Source organism: Convolutriloba macropyga, chromosome 10 (assembly GCF_964194025.1).
Source record: "Convolutriloba macropyga chromosome 10, txConMacr16.3, whole genome shotgun sequence".
NCBI classification, from domain to species: domain Eukaryota; kingdom Metazoa; phylum Xenacoelomorpha; order Acoela; family Convolutidae; genus Convolutriloba; species Convolutriloba macropyga.
In genome coordinates this window covers 38,959,839-38,980,323 of record NC_134477.1, presented here as the reverse complement: position 1 = coordinate 38,980,323, position 20,485 = coordinate 38,959,839, and the positions used below count along the sequence as shown (strand labels likewise).

General features: G+C 33.2%; 1 protein-coding gene across 1 annotated transcript in view; it reads right to left on the bottom strand.

Moving 5' to 3' along the window:
- Window positions 1-8,446: 8,446 nt before the first annotated feature.
- Window positions 8,447-20,485, bottom strand: part of LOC142348516 (uncharacterized) — a 65,068-nt gene continuing 53,029 nt past the window's right edge. Inside the window, exons 3-5 of the mRNA XM_075399889.1 lie at window positions 16,641-16,810; window positions 9,039-9,151; window positions 8,447-8,775 (exon numbers count right to left, since the gene is read on the bottom strand). Coding sequence (XP_075256004.1) covers window positions 8,527-8,775; window positions 9,039-9,151; window positions 16,641-16,810 — 532 coding nt within the window. The 3' untranslated portion in view covers window positions 8,447-8,526. The remainder of the gene's footprint in view (window positions 8,776-9,038; window positions 9,152-16,640; window positions 16,811-20,485) is intronic.

The window sequence follows — 20,485 nt, the reverse complement described above, 5'->3', positions numbered from 1 at the left end:
TCTAGTATAATTGATTTACCGGAAGTCAATAAAAGTTAAGAGAGTGCTATTTAGAAAACATTTAATTTCCCTTGTTTTGACACGCACAACTTTCTTTTGACCATCTGAAAATTAACTGCAATTTATAACATTTATAAAAGCTAGAAAGTTCTTAATGTTGCCAAGTTGTTTTCAATAAAGTAAAAGGATGACCTTTAGAAGGTTAATGACAACAAAAAGCAAGTGAAATATATATTAAACAAAACTTTGGTTTAAACTTTTCAGGGACATTTCACTGAAATTATTTGCTAGTATGACCAGAGCACATGATTAATTGTTTGAGCATTTTTAGTAGGCTCCGTCCGATAAGGACTACCATTTGGTATCTTCAGTCAGGCACCCCAATGTGGGTTTGTTTCTGTGCTCTTATCAGAGATAGTTTTGGTATGCAAACCATTATGCATTGGTATGGATCCAAATATTCCTAGAGGTATGGCTGCTACCAAGAGCATACCCCTTCATATTTCGTTAATAGAATCTTCTGAAACTGCATTTCCCAAGCCGGATCCGAATGGTTATCTTGCAAGATTTTGCCAGAATCTGGCAGAATCTTGCAAGACGATACATCGTCTTGCAAGAATTTCTGCCAGAATCTTGCAAGATCTTGCAAGATAACTATTTTTTGCAAGAATCTTGCAAGATAGCCATTCGTTCTGCCAGAATCTTACAAGATAACCGTTCGTTTTGCAAGAATCTTGCAAGATAGCCGTTTGCAAAAAAACTTTCTTATACGTGAAAAGACCTTACACTTGGAAAGAAAACGCTAAAACGGTTGCAATATTCGAATGTACACATATTTTGTGCATCGACAAAAAAGCGAAAGACAATTATTAAAAAAAACATCAGAAAAGTATTAATCTAAGCATCAAATTTTTAGGGCATTGGCAAGAAAAATTAAGCGTAAGGAGCTAAATTAAACGAAATAAAGCTGTTTAAGATGCAAAGAATAATAACACATAATTTTTTCATCTGAAAAGGTAATATAGACGTGTAGTTTTGTAAATCTTGATAAAGTTGAAGGAAAATAATTTTTGATAGTAATTTATTTTGTGTTAACAGTTCTCAAAGGCAGATTTTAATTTGCTTTCTTCAGATAATTCATATTTCCAGATTTAAAATCTATTCAAATTTATTTTTTTTCTTCAAAAACACGCAACTGGTTCTTAAGTAAATTTCTGGTTGAAATGAAATGTGTTGCATGAATGAGAGCCAATAAGAGGACAGCTCGACCGGAACGAACTTGCAAGAATCTTGCAAGATAACCATTTTTCTGCCAGATCTTGCAAGATAACCATTTTTCTGTCAGATCTTGCAAGATAGGCAGTTTTTGCAAGATTCCGGCAGAATCTTGCAAGATAACCATCTGGTCTCGACTGGGGTTGTTATCATTAAATTAGCCCTAGATGCAAGATGCAAGATTCGGACGCCATCGAAAAAATGTTAGACGAACAGGTGCATTGTCAGTGACTGATTCATGGAGAGACCATATTCCACTATGAGCTCAGTCCGTTAACTGAAGCTCTCAGTTCAAATCAGAAACTTTCATATCAATTTTACCGTTAATAATGTACTTGAAATACTCGTTTCAAGAAAAAGTCTTCAATGATTCTTTAATCAGTGTTCATTCTGTCAACACCAACTGTGAATAAATTAGTAACCACTAAAAAACCTTTGTTAAGCTCTTCTTTATGCATTAGTCTTTGCTATTTGGGGCCCTCGTTTCCTTGGCGGCTAGTTCAGGTGCGCTCTTTCTGGAGCTCAGTAATGCATTGTCTCTATTCATCGAAGAAACTAAAAAAGCCCACGCTCCATTTAAGACTTGATTTCTGGAAACTTACTTTGCTAGGGTCTTGCAAGAATTCGACTCTTATCTTGCAAGACCCTTGCAAGAATCGGAGGCTTATCTTGCAAGACGCTTATCTTTAGATTTTTTTAAGATCAAAGCTTATCTTGCAAGAATTTTGCAAAAATTCGACGCTTATCATGCAAGAATACTGCACGAGCTTGACGCTTATCTTGAAAGAGACTTACACAATCGCCCCTTACCTTTCAAGATTTTTGCATATCCGACGGCTATTTTGCAAGATCTTCCAAGCTGTCGGTAATAGACTAGGGATTGAAAACCAAACGGTTAAAAACAAAAACATTAAAAACGTCTTCCCCTTATATTTCCTCTCAACTATGAAGACAGCAAAAATAATATTTATAAGCTAAACAGACAGACACTACCATTTAATCAGGGACGCAGCGAGGAGTCACAGCTAAGACGTTTAAAAGTAAGTTCATTTTGCTGACACTTTCATTGGAGAAAACTTTTTTATAATAAGAACATATGACAACAATACCAGATATTTCTGACTCACTTTCCAAGCAGTTTTTCGTGCTTGCCTTTTCGTTCACAACCTTATTGGGTTTCGATATCCTCGTCCTGAACTGAGGTAGCTTTGATCAAAAGAATCTTTGGTCGCAAAATTCAGCTTAGATACAGTAAACGACATTGCATTTTTTATTCGGTTTTCTTGATTTTTCCAATTGAATTTGTTAACCTATTAACTAAGAAACAAAACGTGGAAACGTAAACTGAATCTAAAGGAGCGCTCATTACATGACGAATGCAAACTTGCAGATGAAATCTTGCCTCTAATTCGAATTATGCTGTATTTTGGACAAGGCATGAAATTTTTTTTTGCATTAGAGCTTTAGTGCGTGTTCAATGAATATCATACCAGTGTTAAATGGGTTTTTTTCAGTTTGCTAATCTATCTACATAGTTTGCTCATTTGCAAGTAATAAAGATATTTTCGAGATTTTACAGGGTGAGTTGTATAGACGTTTGCTATATTCTTTCAAGATCCTGTAAAATAAACGTTTGAAGTCGATTGGCTTTTCCACTTGCCGGGACTCAAATACATAACCAAGGACAACTCTGAGATAATCTAGAGACTGACTGACTACGAAGTTCCAGAACTTAGTTGAAATTCGAATTGACAAAATCTTCAATTTTCAATGTGCATTTACTTATAATCCAAAAAATGTTTGCAATGGAACTATTGTCAGTATCTAGTTGTTTTCTTTCGCTAGCAGCAATTTTTGCACGAAGCTCCTTTTTTCTAAGAGTTTGAAATTTTTGATAACTTTTCATCCATTTTCAACACTTAGGGTTCAATATTTTAAACCATTAGTTTGTTTTTTTAGCGAGAAGCGTAAAATCAAACATTAGAAAAAAACTGTTTGAGAAACGTGAACACATAGAACTGCATGGGTGTGGACGGAAAGAGGTAACTACATGCTCCAGTGTTTTTTTTTCAGTTAGTTTTGGTCGGTCGTATGAGAAGTGTCATTAGAAGGCACATAAAACGTAAAGTGTTTTTATGGCAGGTCGAATATCGTCTTTGGAATTTCGAGTTGTTATTGAGCTTCGAATTGTTGTGATTTTGGACACTTCTCACGCTTATCTTTTTTTGTAGACATTTTTTTAAATCTTTCGATCTTTTTTTGTTCCAAAATAAATCATACGGTTCTGAGCTGTTACAAAATTGCCCCGATTTTTTTCAATTTGACTGTGGCTAGTTTATTTGGTGCATCCCTCATCTACATTTTTTGTTGTTTTGTAATGAAAATTCATTTCAGCGATTATAATTTAGACTAATTTCCCCCATTTTTGTGCAAAAAACCCGTTGAGAAAAACAGGTGTTGACAAATTGTTTGTACAAACGGCGAGAGATGCAAAGGAAGCTAACTCTTTATTTACTGTTGACTAGCATGCTGCCTCTGCTTTTGTTTCTGATGAAAGATATAACTTTGATTGAATCATTTGCATGCTTTTTTACCTCTGTTTTGAGAAACAACATAAAAAAAATTTCGGACATTGTAATATTCGGTTTAACTGAAGAAGCTTCAATGTACCAGTTAAATTCTCTTCCTAATTCTTTCTGCATTCCATTTTATTTGTCTGTTGATATAATTTATCATTATGATCTAAGAGTTTGACATATTTTCATTTCTATTTTATCTTTAAAGTTTTTTGGTTTATTTTATTAAATGTTCAATGAGTGCTCAAAATGACAGAAGACAACGTGTGATCAACTTTAAAACTAGCAGTTGGAATATATTATAAAAAGATCATTTTGATTGCTAAATGTTGATATACAATAACATTTACATTTTTGGAAGTCTTAATCATAGTTAAATTTGAAGAGATAATAATATGATTTACGAGAAACAGTTTTACATCATAAAAATTTTCCTGATATATTCTTTTAATCTTTTATTGTTAAAGATCTAAAGACTTTACACGAACGATATAGTTCCAGGTGATAATGGCGCAATTTAAGTAAAGTTAAAAGATAAATGTTTTTTTTTGTTTCCGGCGCTAATGTCATCGAAACTAATTTTTTTTGCTGAACTCCACCTAAAACCATTTTGCGTGCGTAGAACAAACCCAGTGGCTGCTCAATTCAGATAGGTAAGCAAAATAAAAAAATTTCCAGTTGTTCGCAGTTTTAAAAGTTAATTTGGCATTTCCAACAATTTTTGTATCATAAAACTTATCTTAAAGAAATAAAATCTGGCAGAAGTGCACCATCTTTTTTGACCAATGTTTAGTATGGGCCAAATCAAATTCCGTAATAAGTGCACCATATGGGGCTGCTCTTCAAAAACTGACCAGTTCAACTTGAACTCCTGCAAGTTAGATACTTGTACAAGTTAGTCGCTAGTTCTTATAGTACTATCTGGTTAATACCTTTGAGTTTCAACCGCATATTCTATTTGAAATCTAAATGTCGTAGAAGGCTTTTGAACTCATATTCTAAAAAGATTTTCAACTCGGGCTGACTTTTTTCAATTTCTTTTTGGAAAATTTGGAGTTCAGTGAGTCTAATTTAGCTTATTTTGCCCACATTGTTTGTAAAAATACCTGTTGAGAAAAACAGGTGTTGACAAATTGTTTGTACAAAGACGAGAAATGCAAAGGTAGCTGACTCTTCAATTTATGCTTCTGTTAAATAGCGTTCTGCCTCTGCTTTTGCATCTGATAAAAGATATAACTTTGATGAAATCAATTGTGTCCTTTTTACCTCCGTTTTGAGAAAAAATATTAAAAAATTTCTGACATTGCACATTCGCTTAACTGAATAAGCTTCAACGTACACGTTAAATTCTCTTTCAATTTTTTTCTGCTTTCCGTTTTGTTTGTCTGTTGGTGTAATTTATCATTATGATCTAATGTTCTGACATATTTTTATTTCTAGCATAAAACTTATTGTATCATAAAACTCGAAACTTATTTTAAAGAACTAAGTTTTCGCAGAGGAGCTTCATCTTTTTTGATCGAATTCGAGTATAAGCAAAAGTTGAACCCCAAAACACTGCACCACATGGGGCTGTTCTTTAAAAAATGACCGACTCCCCTTGAATTCGTGCACTGTTAGCTCATTTAAACACTTAGATGTTTGTACAAGTTAGACGTTAGCCTTTACTGTTGATGTTGGATAAGATATCTAAGAAATTGTCAAAACCTTTATTCTAAACCTTTTTTCAAAAATTTTTTGAAACATTCCTTAATGTTCTTGGAACCATGAAAAACGGATGCTCATTTCTTATTTTTATGGTCTTTTATGGGCCATAGATTTCTATGGCCTTGGATAATTCATCATAAAAAACTTTTCATTTGTTGAAAACAAAATCAAAATTATGTGTCATTGTGCTCAAAATGCAATTCAAAAAAAGCTAATTCTAGACCTTGTTTAGTTTTTTGTATGGTCTATGATATGGTATCTAAGATAAATTGCGCACCACACATGACTTTGATATGGTATCTGAGATAAGTGCATGGTGGTCAGCCCGGGAATGCATTGAATCAATATTCATTTTCTAGGAAGTCTGAAAATAGAGAGCAGTAATAACCTGCCGAGTGGACTTAGCGGTTATTGATAACAAGAATGATGAATTTACAGGCAGTGTTGTTTTCTGATTAATTTAGATTTCATCGGATAAAAATTGCCAAACAGTAATACCAATAATTAATAATTGTGGTTTCTGCGTAATCTTAGTGAAACAGTATTAAGCCACAGTGGCTTGTTTTTAGCTGCCTTAAGGAAAAATTGGAAAAATATGTAAGATGAGCAGTGAAAAGTTGTATTTTTATCACCGAGAATTTTTTACATAATTTTACGGTGAAATGCAGCTAGATTAAGCGATGAACTTACAAAAAGTCACCAAATATGACCGCGTACTACAAAATAACCGCCGGCCGTACACGGTTTCGAACCTCTCATTCCCTGCATATCAGCCACTTCTTTTCCCAATTCGCCACCTCTCACAAGCTTTTAGAGAGGTGAATTTATATAAGTTTATCACGCAATTTTTTTACACTTTTTCTAAGCGGAGATTTTATGTAATTTCACAGCTACCAGGCGATAAAGTTTTTTTCCACCGCATTCTTCGCTTGATCTATGTAACTTCACCGCATTCACCGTTTATCTTACAAAATTTCCCACATTCACCGCTTATCTTAAATAATTTTGCGTTGAATGGCGGTGACACCTCGACCCGGGTTTTTCATATTATTCCCCACATTTCAGACTGTTTATTTTCATGAGCAGATATAATATGGTGTGATGGCCCGAGCCGACACTTCTTAGTAATCATACTAAGATCATATATGATACCATACACACCATAGACTATATCTTAGTATGATCTTAATAAGATTTCCATCTTTTCATATATGACTTTCTATGAATTTTGAGAAATCATAAATGATCTTTGTATTAAAACCAAGAAACCATAAGCAATGACGTTCGCTGAAACCTTGAACAAGCATATATGATTTTTCTATGAGTACTAAGAAATCATATATGGTATTAGTATGATTTTTAAGAAATTATATATGATCTTAGTATGATTTTAAAGAGATATGATGAATGTGTCCAGGTTTTTTGTGATACCTCTTACTATCTCGAACTGCAAGAAAAACTGTCCGCACTTTAGGCGAGTTTTCCTTTGCAGCCCAAGAAAAAAACAGAGGCTCTGATAGCTAAAAAGACACAAACAGGTTCCGGATAAGCCAGAACCTAAAAAAAACAAAATGTAGCACCATGACAACAAATGTAGCACCAAAACATATAAAGGCAAGGAAGACAAACAACATAATGGGAAAGTCCCTATAAGGGCACAGGGAAAGGGGCACCTAAGAAAAAACCGATTTTTTTCCTATTTAAAAAATCATTTTTTTTGACAGAATATTTAAAAAAAAAAACAAACAAAAAATGCAGCCATGAGCTACAAATCGAACAACAATTTTACTGGATGTAAAAGTTATACTGCATGGGAACCGAAAAGTATTCTATAGATGAACAGAAAAAAAGCTATGTTTTCATACTGAAATTTGCAATTTTCAAAAATAACGAATTTTAAAAATAAGTATTTTTTATCAGACCAAGGAATTGACCAATTCTAACGAAAAACGGCACGGAGTATACCCTGTGTATGTAGAGTATAAAACAAAAAAAAATTTTGCAATAGCTTGCCTAGGGAAGAAGTTTTATAGGAAGAATAATTACTAAGATGCTTTAGTAAATGTAGGCGTCTTTTGGTCCTTTGTTCACTTTCTAGATGATCTTATGGTAGGCAGTGTTGCTGTGCCATTTTTTTGAGGATAAGTTAATTTTTCTTATGATCTTGGTATGAATGTCAAGAATTCATATAAGACATATATGACTTTGTATGGTAGGTAAGATTCATATATGACTTTGTATGATTGTTAAGAAACAATTATGATGAGCAACACGGGGGTGTGCTTCAAAGTAATCCATTTCTTACAACGATGAGCCAAGAGCGCTTACACATATAATTGAGCTACCTTGTCTTCTGCAATGACTGGCAGTGTTTTTTACACATTAGTTGATTCTACGCATGAGAACTGTCTTCTACACCTCAACACTTCAATTACCTGACGAGACATACTTTTTCTCAATCTCCTTACGTAAGTTCCTCTAATGAAAAAGAATTGTCCTTCTGAAAATAAAGACCGCATTAGTTTCATTTTTGGCACTTTTCATAAACATATATTAGCGTAACTGTGCGCGTCGGGTCGTCGTACTGTAGCAGATGAAATACTGAACGTAAATATCCAACCAATCAGAGACTGGGAAGACTCTATTCTTTTTTATATAGCGCTTGCATGCCTGACGTCAGTCAGACTAATAGAGTAGATAGGTTTACTATGTGTATACCCTACACCTTGACTCCGGTGATAAATATCTCATACACCGTTATAATTGAAGTATATCTTCATTGTTTTATGGAGTCCGTTAGTCTGAGAGATCTAGGTAAGTCTACTTCGCGCGCAGAAATAAGTAGCCCTAACTCTTTAAATTTTAAGGCTGTAAAAAGAGACCAAGTATAGTCTGCCTTAAAATATTTAATTCTGCATAACTGATGATATCTATCAAGGATCTCATTTATCAATTATGTTTATTACAATTACTGATTAATCGGTACCGGATAATCTTCACAAATTTTTGGTCTACACTTGCAAAGAATATTCAATTTGAACCAATCAAATGTCAGTTTTTCCACCAGATTGTGGTAAGAGAATGCGTAGGCGGGTCGTCTGTGACTGGGTGGGATTGTGAAGTTAGCTGTCAGTCTTCCACCGTGCACTTTCATTCCTCCCTGGCCAAAGCCTATTTTTTGGATCTCGTTTGTACAAAGTTGTTTATTGTACTTCGCCTAAAACATCAAATAAGGTTAGAATGCTTTGATCGCAGTCTGACTTCTAAAATAATGACGCTAAAACACTTTCAGCCTTCTCTAATGCTATATAACAAATGCTTCTTTAGATAGCACTATTCGCAATTAATGAATTTCAACCTCGGTAGCCTTTTGACGTAGATCTGCGATCTTACGTTAGTAATTAGATAAATCATCAAAATATTCTAGGTCAAGTCCAGATACGCCAAGAGGGACACCATAGCACTGATATTGTAACATACCACAATGTAGTTCACCATCTTGTTATCTTTGCTGTCGAAATCCAATGATAGCAGTAAGTATTCATCTGGGGCAAGTCCTCTCTCGCTGCCGTACTTTTTGAACCATTGCGACTACAGATGATAGACGTTCATTGGTTCATTTCTACTTGGCAGCCACACTCTTTATAGCTCTAACAGTTAAAAATTGCTTACCTTGAAAAAAAACTTTTTTCCCAATATTTTACTCGCAATATTACTAAATCCAATATTTTTCACCAAATGACAAATGTCGGCACCTTGAGCCGGATCGAAATACAAAGAACCATTGTGTACGTGGATGCTTCCTCTGCCTGAATGAAGCGCTAGTATTTGAACCAAATCCCGGGGAGTTATGAAGTGATGTTAAAAATTCCATTAGGGCGAAACCTTAGAAAAAAAACGGATTAACGGATTAAAAAACGGATTAACGGATTAACGGATTACCTTAGAAAAAAAACGGATTAACGGATTAACGGAATAAAAGTTTGAACAAATCTCAAAATGTAGGAGTAAATTTTCAAACTAAAGAAGCAAAAAGGTGTTTTAGTGATTGGGCTGAAATGGTGATAAAAATATTTCACCGCTTGACTCATAATATTTAACGCAATATTAGCAAAAAATTGGATGGATGATACCATAAGCAGGACTACAAAACAAAACAACAAAACATTTTTTACGGTCAAACTCGATATCTATTTAAAAAACACTAGCAAATTCAAGATGGCACCAGATAAAACTTGAAATAAGCAAGGAAACTGGTACTTCACTCAAAGCAGATGTAACTGGTCCGTGTTGCCGTATTGAGACTCAGTGACAAGGATAGAAGCAAATAAGAAAGGGGCAAACATGTGACAACCACAAGCTGTCAGCTAAAAATACTACATAGATGCATATGTAGACCTGTCGGAGCCATAGGCACTGGTAATTAGTGAGAAAAAGAAATAATTATTGCCACCGAAGAGAATTGATGAGACATGAAATTGACGAAATTAGGAGAGAAAACTAAAACAAAATCAACAGATAGGTAACAAATCGACAAAAAACACAAGAAGGGCAAAGTCTAAATACAGGTTTGTAGTTGCGAGAGCAAAGGATTCTGAGGAAAACTAGCTATCAATAAAAATATCAAACAAGCCTTATTATGCTTTTATATTAAATCCTCGAAACATGTCAGTATCCAGACAATTTCCTACAACTACAAAAAGCGACAATTATTTCCAAAAATTGATTTTTTTTCAATTTGGGAAAAAGCGGTATCGAAACCGTTAAGATCTTGAGATATTCTCTGGACATCGTCCATAAGTTTAAATATATTTTCTTTCAAATCCAAGGGAAACCGTAACCAGTGTGTTACATTGACAAGGGCACATAAAAAGAAACTCAAAGTTTGGCCAATAACTAATATAATAATTTTTATGAGAACTCAAAGTATCAGAGCAACAAACTGATAATTGATAAATCGAATCAATAAAACTTACAATTGTTTCCCTCTAGGAAAAATAATACAGTTTTTTTCACTGAAAGTAAGTTTTGAATCAAGAGAAATATATTAAAATAGCCAAGCTCAACTTTTCAAAGGTTTTTGTAAACCATATCATTTCAAGAAACTGTAATCACCACAAATATTTAACATTCAAAAAATGATAGCGTAATTTGAATTTTTGGCGAAAAAAGCTGTACCTTTCCTTAGTGGACACTATGTCTGAAAATTGCAAAATAAAAGTGAATACAGAGACAGCTGAAACTCTCCTAACACTTCTACGTTGAATCCAATTCTGGAGCAAACTATCATGGCAAAAGACAATGAGAATGCAATTGGTTCACAATTGAATATCTTTGCGCCTTTGTTTTGCAGCAAGTGCGCGGAAAGGACGACAAGGAGCAACAAGGCATTATCTTGTTTCTGATACCCCTTAATGTAAAAGCTATAAAACCATCAGCTGCAACAAAAAACAAAGCAAATGTCAGAATATTTCACATTGAATTTGATTGGAATTATCTTTAAGAAGAATGAGGAACAGGTGGTCAATAAGAAGAATGAGAATGAGCACAGTTCAAAAAGTAGATCAATTTTTTCAGACAAATTTATTTCAGAGTCATTAATACCATTGGTTATCAATTGAACTGAATAAAGACGTCATTTATCTCTCCAGACGAAATCCCTGACATTTGTCGTTGTCCAGACTCTGTGAAACGACTGCAAGAAGAACGACAATTACATGGAAAATCAAAATTCAAATTGTATTTTGCATGAGAACCTTTTCTAAGCCGTTGAAACCGTAACTCTATTCACTGAGAATTTTTCAGATGATCGTTTTTTCAAAGCCAATGGAACAATTTTTAAGGTGACAATCCTTAATGGCAAAATCCTAAAAATTGCAAATGTCCAAAAGTCAAAGCAAGATTCATGAAAACTTGCGGTATCGAAGCCATAAAATTATCAAATGATAAATTTGACCGCTTTCAACCTTTAAGAAGCAGATGAAACCTCTGTTTACTAAGACTAGGCAGCAAAATGACAGAAATAATAGTAAATGGGCAAATTTTGAAATTTAAAATAAACTTTTTCTAAAACAAAAACTGTTATCAGTGATACTGATTTATGAGACCACAAGAAAAAAAACAATTGCGGCAAAACACAAGACATCATTCAAAATTTACAAAAACACTTTGATGAAGCAATTTAAAAAAGTCACCCTTTTTTTCTGAAATCGTATTGCGTGAGTTTTTGGCCGCACGCATTTATGGGTGGGCTGTAAAAATTTAAGCCTTGGGAGGAAACTGTTCTGATCGGTAATTAGCACCTGAAAAACAAAAAAAATAGCTAAATAATTTTTCAAGGAAGTCTAAGTCAAAAAATCAATATTTAGAAGTAAAGCTCTAATTTTTATCCCAAAAAAAAATTTAGCAACAAAACTCTCTTTATAACAAAAATAAGTTATGCCTTTTGGATAATGATAATTTAAGTTAGCAAAATTACTGGCGTAATTTTTGTCAGATGACTCTTAGGAAGCAGTAGTGAAACCTAGCCGTTTATTGAGTTCATTTTAAAATGTGTCAAAGTGATATAGCTTTCTACTTCGAACAAATTTGAACCAAGGAGAAGGAAAAAAGACTCATTTGTTGCTGATAAAATTTTGATTAAAGAAAGGCCGAATTTTTAGATATTCGGCATTTGTTGAGCTAAAATGGTCGTATTGAACAATTCAGCTACGAAACTCTGCTTTTTAGGCAAAACCAATAACTTTATTATTATCAAATTTAACAAATTTTAGCACATTGACAAAAAATTGAGCAAAAATTTGTGGAAACATGAAAAAAAAAACGGATAATATTTGGGCTTCCACAATTTTTTAAGCATCAATAACTGCCTGAAAACGAAAGCTAAAATAAAAAAATTCTTTCTAACTGTAGGTTTTACCTAGTATGGGCTTGCTTTCTATTGAAACTCCTCACAACTCTCTACGAAGAATGTATCAATTGGCCAAAATTGACTGAACCATAAAGCAAAAACAAACAGCTGAGCATACAGTTCCTCCCTCACCAAATTGTTTTCTGAGCGATTGCTTGACGCAAAATTCAAACGTATGTTTTTGTCACGAGGATTTAACTGACAAGTGTAATTTCAATTTTTTTTCTGAATCCAATGATTTTTGAAATTATTTTGCATTTCATTTATACGTATGAATAACGTCCATTTCTATTAAGAACTCATTTTATTTTGTTCAGAGTATTGAACAATTGTTTTTGTAAGACAGCTTTACAACAAAACAACAAGCATTTTACAGATGGCTAAAAGTGTTAGTTCGGAGATCTTTTTAGAAAATTATATGCTAATCTGAACCAACTATCAACAATGTTGAAGTTCAATACTGCTCCGAGATTTTGCACCAAAAAACATCAAAAACTGTTTTCCTGCAATTTTTCCTCAAGAACTTTTTGCAGGTTCTGTAAAAATAAATGAGGCATTTAGTAGGAACATATTTTTTAACGGCTAGTTTGAAATTATCGGAACATCAAATTCTTTCAGGGTTTAAAAAATTATGCTCTCCTGGTTTTTTTTATTAAGTAATTATTGGCCGATGGATAAGCTTTCCAGAAAAATCTATCCGTATTATCTTTACAACAATTTTGATAGCATTTGAAATGAAACATTGTCACTTGCTTATTTTTTTTTGTAAAAACGGGACTCGAATTTTCAGAAATTATTAATTTTTCTGACTTTTTACTCAGCCAGACATATATTTCTCTCAAGTTTCCGAAAGCTTTACTCTCTCAGACTTATTGTAAACTCTGGTAAATTGTAAGTCCAGATAAATATACACCTCAATTTTTCTCGATTTTAAGTAAAAAGAAAACCAACGTCCAAATTTTTTTCGTCATATCAATAATTAACAGATAAAAGGAAACATTTACGGAAAACAGAGCAAAAATTTCAGGTTATTAACATTCTCTATGGTACAGTGACATTTTAACAACTTGTTTAATTACCTTCATCAGTCGTTTCCTGATTACAAAAGTATCTAATGTAGCTCTCTCACTAAGCCGTCATTTCAAAGATATAAAACAAATTATTTCTAATATTTTTAAAACAAATTTCCATCGATTGCTCGTTTAGTTTTCATTAAACTGATGTTACAACAAAATTGAAACAGCAACCAGTTAGTGCTCACTAATCCGAATACGTATAATGATTTGACAGCATCAAGCAGTGCATTAAAAGTTTGTTGGTAAAATAGTTTTCTAAGACAATAATTTAATTTAAATCGTCAACAATTCAATTTCATCTTCAAAAATAACGGAAAAAACTCAAATGTTTTTAAGTAAACATATAGATTGAGAACAGGTCCCAGAGATTTTGATTCTCTTTTAATAAATTTTCTTTTGCAAGGAAGAAATAAGGGTTCAATTTTTCAGAAAATTTCGCAATGCTGAAAATTACTGCGAATTGTGACCAATTTAGTTTTTTCCTTGTACAAAATTAGTAATTGCAAGTCACAAAAGAAAGGGAAAGAATTTGTTTTGAAAGATTACAGTATAAAGCTGCCAAAAGTACTTTTTCATCTTTTTGTTTCATTGAGTTATTTATAAATCAGATCACTCATAAAAACCTTTCAAAACACAATGAGTGACTGAAACATAAGGAAGATAGTGTCTAAAAAACCAATTAGTTTTTTCGTTCAAACTAAATTTTAAATTGAAAAACAGTTTCGGCGAAAATGAACATAAAGATTGAACTCAATTTCTAAAGTAAATAAAACAAATCTCAGTATTGTTTGCAGTAAGAATTAGTTTTAATGACCTCTGATAACCTATTAGATAATCTTTTCGAGCAAAACATCACCAATAATCCAAATTCTTTTGATTGTCTGACATCGACAGCAATTAATATTTTAACCAAACAATGCTCAACAAATTTTGAGCTCCATTCATTTGAAACATTGAGTAGTCTGAATGTTACTGAAAAGTAAAACAAATTCTGGAAACAAACATAAAAGACTCGGAAGTTGGCTCGAGGCCATTGTGTCCATTTAGATCTAAGTATTCACAAATGACTTTTTAAGCTTCGATAAAGTGTTTAATTGTTTAATCGGAAAAATTTGAAAAACGGCAAAATCAACGGGATCTATTTTTTTTAAAACGAACACCCGAAACACAGAAAATTATTTTTTGTACTGGAGTTAACAAAATTTGCAGTGCAAGAACACAAGTATAGTAGTTGCATTCACCGCGGAAGACATTGATCGGCAGTACACATCTAAACAAAAAAGCATCGCAAGCGTAAAAATTATCATCACACAAATTTGGTGTAGGAATAAGAAATTTCGTGAGCTAATTGGAAATAGTAGCACTGGCTTTCTCCAAAAAAGCAAGCCAGCTGATGCAAAAAAAAAACGGTTGAAACGATGTTGAAAGAAATTGAAGCAGCTGAAAACGGAAACAAAATATTAAATTAAGTTGAGAAAATGAAGAACTAAAAAAATTTTCCGTTTGAGCCCCCCCCCCCAGCTTAGTGGGGTGCACTTTATTTGCATTCCCCCAAAAACACGAGCCATTGTTTTACATAAAGATTTACTATGTAGTGGCACGTGCTCTGGATCTGGGGACACACAACGTAATAGGGGCACAAACCGAAACGATCCGAACAATGCAAACCAATAGAATCAAAATAAGTCAATAGTTCCGCAAGCAGATATCCCCAAAGACCAGGTTCCAACAGTTAGTCTTCAGAAGTTTTTCAGTGCCTGTTTTGTTTGGTTATTGACTGCTTAAACATAAGATGCCACTCTATGAATAAAAAAAACTTGAATAGCAAAATTTTAATTGAAAAAAGTTGTTTTCTTATTGCATTAAAAAACGCCCATCATACAAAAAGTTTTATGTTTATAGTAAAAATTTAAGCTGTATGTATCTGATGCAAGATGATTGTAATAAATAGTAGCCAATGTATATCCGAAAAAAAATCGAATATAAACGATATAGGAACAAATAATGAAAAAAATTTCATAAAAAAGTAATTTTTTAAACTTTTTTTGTCATTGTTAAAATTTTTTACAATAAGTTTTTCACGACCTATAATTTACACGAGCGATGCTAACTGCAGCAGCAGAAACTTGTCTTTTGAAATTGAAAACATTATGTAGGAGTGAACAATAAAACAGCAATCTTCTAGAACGTCAGATTGACAATTCTAGAACGTCAGATAGACAACAAATACCTCTAAATTGTATATAAAATCTTAAATAAAATCGATAAATCTTAAAACGGCTATCAATTTTCCTAAGCATGCAATTATTTGTTGAAATAAGTGAGTAAAGCCACTTCAGCCAAAAAAATTGAATCAGAGCTGTAAAATCGAATCGATAATGCCGCACGTGAACAGAACTTCATCTGGCCTTACAAAAAACTCTTTCTTTCACATCTTTTTTCATGCTCGACCTCAAAATTATGCATAGAACAAGAAACAATGCCTTTTTGCTCTTTTTTTAAGTTTTGATCAGCAGCTTGACCGAAACACCAAAACACTTGATTTGTAAATGGACAGCGCCTATATGCTAGTCAGTTGAGTAACTGATGGCGGCTAATAAAGACGGTTTTTCGGTAGGCTGGAACTTTTCGTGCAAAACGCAGCCGATATCAACCAACCTTGTTTCTCTCACCATCCGTGAGACATAATTGAGTTCGTCTTTTGTTGTTTGTTTAATTTTCTGAAATTTTTCTTGAATCCATGATCAAAATCAACCATTTCAATCATGAAATTGTTTATAATTTTTAAAAAATTTTGGAACCATCTCTAATTAACCTTTTAGCTCATTGATTTTGAAACGTTTGGGGCTAAGATCTGGTACGAAAATTTTCAGTCAACTGCGATCTGCCAAATGTCACAGTGAGGGGTCTTGGTTAGGTCTTTGATAGGGTATGCCTACTCCTACACCAGGAAAATAGCTGATAAGAAAAATTTGTTAATAAATTGTGTAACTTTATATGGTTAAATTCTGATATCACTGGGGGTTGAACTATCAAATCTCACTTTATTACAATGAAAAATTAATAAGGCTAGTGATAAAAGTAGAAATCGACCCTGATACTTGCAGCACCCTCCAATGCCATCCAGGGCGAACCAGTTCACACGAGTGTACACTTCACGAAGTTGGGTTGTGAACTCATCCATATCAGTCTCTTTCGGTCTTCTCCTCCCTTGTAACACTTTGTAGAAAAAGTTGCCGTTTAGTCCCAAGTAGCAGAAATAATCACTGAAAAAATTAAGGAACTAATTTGACATTGTTCGCTGTGACCCGCGTTGACCCTTCTTAGATAACATATCAAAGACCATATATGGTTCCATCCAAGTCTAATCAAAATTTCTTGCATGATCTTGCTATGGTTTCTAAGTAGCCATATATGATCTTTGGTATGGCTATCAAGATTTTACATGAAAATGGTAGTTTAGGCAGAGCAGCACGTTTTTGATGGTTTTCCCACCGATGGAACATTTAATGATCTAGGATAAAGTATCCAGGAAGCCATTATGATCTTAAATATGAAACCTAAGACGCCATATATGATCTTGGATGTGGTTTCTAAGATTCGGCAAAAAATGTTAAACACAGCAATCTAACGAAGTCTTTTCATTCCATCATCACGAATGTCATGTTGTATGATCTTAGATACAGTATCTAAAAAATCTTTATGGACATTGATACGGTATCTAAGACACCATATATGAACTTGGATATGGTTTCTAAGATTCAGCAAAAATGACAAACACAACCAAATGAAGGCTTTTAAATCCATTATCACAAATATTAAGATAAGTGTATGGTGGTCTACCCTGGGAATGTTCTATTCTTCTCTTGCAACGATATAGTTATTGACAGATTTGTATGAAACGATTAGCAGTCAAGCAAGCCAATAGGCAAGCAAGCCGAATTTTAAAAATGAAGTCACGTAAGCCGAAAAACTTTGTTATACTGGTATTTTAAATTGCCTTTGGGCCGGTGGGCGCACGTTCCGCGCATTGCGGTTTCTGGATTGGATTCCACAGCGGATGAGAGTCAGGGCCATAGAGAGCAGTCCGCTGCGGCACGTAATCATTACATTTCTAAAATTTGACGTATTTTGCTGTTTTGATTCTTAGGAATGCCTTATACATTATAAAACGATGAGCAATGCGCAGTTTTGGCTATAACCGTTAACAAGGTATTATTACATAACCTCTGATAGAATACATAACTATAACATAACTTTTGGCTTGCTTTTAAGTGAGCTTAATTTTACTTCAGCTTACTTTGCGTTCATCTTAATTCATTTGTTCTAATTAATTTTTTATGACCAACAGTTTTATTCTGAATAGCTTGATGATGTGATATGACGTATTATGGAAAAAAACTGTGAAAAATTGATTTGTTTCCACGTCTTAATTTTATTTGAGAAAATTTTATATGATTTTTGGCTCATTAAGTGGCTTTTTTGCCTCATTAAATGAAACTTCACTCAGCCACGAAAACACACTTTCCTTGTTTTGGTACAAAAAATTTTAATTACTATTGTGATAATTTGTGAAATTTTGAGACAAAAGTTTGCCCCAAATTATATTTTTTAAGTGTTTAGCTGAATGTTTCTGTTTTTTTTTTCTGTTTTAGGCTTCAAATTTATTCTAAAAGACTCAAGCTTAAAGCAAAGCATTTCACATTTTATATTCTTTTTCAGTCGGTTACATCGGTTATGGCTCAATCATCAGAAAAAAAACCCATAAGCGCTCTTGAGGGTCTATGTGCGTCAAAATCTAGCAGCAAGAATGACGTTGGATTTGCCATAAGTTGAGTTTTTCAGTATTCAGCTCTTGAACAGATAATATGAAAGCACCCATTGGCCTGGCCTCTACAAAATAATTTACTTTTGTTCAGATTTTATCTGACAATGCATTGAGTTAATGCAGAATCAAATTCTAGCAACCAAGTAGTTGATTCTCATGCACTAAATGCCGATTTTTTTTTCATTAAATTTGATATAAAGAGTTTATACATGCATTTTACTGTTGTATGATCTTAGTTGTTGTTAATGTTGTATGATCTTAGATGTTGTTAATGTTGTATGACATGCATTTTACATGCATTTTACTGTTGTATGATCTTAGTTGTTGTTAATGTTGTATGATCTTAGATGTTGTTAATGTTGTATGATCTTAGATACAGTATTTAAAAAATCTTTATGGACATTGATACGGTATCTAAGACACCATTTATGAACTTGGATATGGTTTCTAAGATTCAGCAAAAATGACAAACACAACCAAATGAAGGCTTTTAAATCCATTATCACAAATATTAAGATAAGTGTATGGTGGTCTACCCTGGGAATGTTCTATTTATCTCTTGCAACGATATAGTTATTGACAGATTTGTATGAAACGATTAGCAGTCAAGCAAGCCAATAGGCAAGCAAGGCGAATTTTAAAAAGGAAGTCACGTAAGCCGAAATACTTTGTTATACTGGTATTTTAAATTGCCTTTGGGCCGGTGGGCGCACCTTCCGCGCATTGCGGTTTCTGGATTGGATTCCACAGCGGATGAGAGTCAGGGCCTTAGAGAGCAGTCCGCTGCGGCACGTAATCATTATATTTCTAAAATTTGACGTATTTTGCTGTTTTGATTCTTAGGAATGCCTTATACATTATAAAACGATGAGCAATGCGCAGTTTTGTCTATAACCGTTAACAAGGTATTATTACCTAACCTCTGATAGAATACATAACTATAACATAACTTTTGTCTTGCTTTTAAGTCAGCTTAATTTTACTTCAGCTTACTTTACGTTCATCTTAATTCATTTGTTCTAATTAATTTTTTATGACCAACAGTTTTATTCTAAATAGCTTGATGATTTGATATGACGTATTATGGGAAAAAAAACTGTGAAAAATTGATTTGTTTCCACGTCTTAATTTTATTTGAGAAAATTTTATATGATTTTTGGCTCATTAGGTGGCTTTTTTGCCTCATTAAATGAAACTTCAGCCACGAAAAAACACTTTCCTTGTTTCCGTACAAAATTTTTTAATTACTATTGTGATAATTTGTGAAATTTTGAGACAAAAGTTTGCCCCAAATTATATTTTTTAATTGTTTAGCTGAATGTTTCTGTTTTTTTTTCTATTTTAGGCTTCAAATTTATTCTAAAAGACTCAAGCTTAAAGCAAAGCATTTCACGGTTTATATTCTTTTTCATTCGGTTACATCGGTTATGGCTCAATCATCAGAAATAAAACCCATAAGCGCTCTTGAGGGTCTATGCGCGTCAAAATCTAGCAGCAAGAATGACGTTGGGTTTGCCATAAGTTGAGTTTTTCAGTATTCAGCTCTTGAACAGATAATATGAAAGCACCCATTGGCCTGGCCTCTACAAAATAATTTACTTTTGTTCAGATTTTATCTGACAATGCATAGAGTTAATGCAGAAGCAAATTCTAGCAACCAAGTAGTTGATTCTCATGCACTAAATGCCGATACTTTTTCATTAAATTTGATATAAAGAGTTTATACATGCATTTTACTGATATATCAAAAACTGAGCTAAAAACTGAAACACTGAGTTTTTAATTACGTTTCATCTATAAACGAATATCATGTTGATCAAAGCCTGATATTGTTTCTTTGAGCAATTGTAAATATAACTGGCAAGCTGTTTCTTTCCTTAAAAAGTGAACATTTTTTTTCAATATTAATCTGTTTTTTGAAATTTTCCGCAGTAGTATATGGTTAGTCGTTCATGGTTCGAAGTATCAGATAGCAATAAAAAAAATTTCAGGCACCACAAATACATTTTAGACTAGACGCCATTAATATTTTTTTGTATAAAACTTTCAAATTATTTTTCTCAATTCCTCCCCATTGTTTTTATAAAACTCTCTGCAATTCTCTTTTATTGAT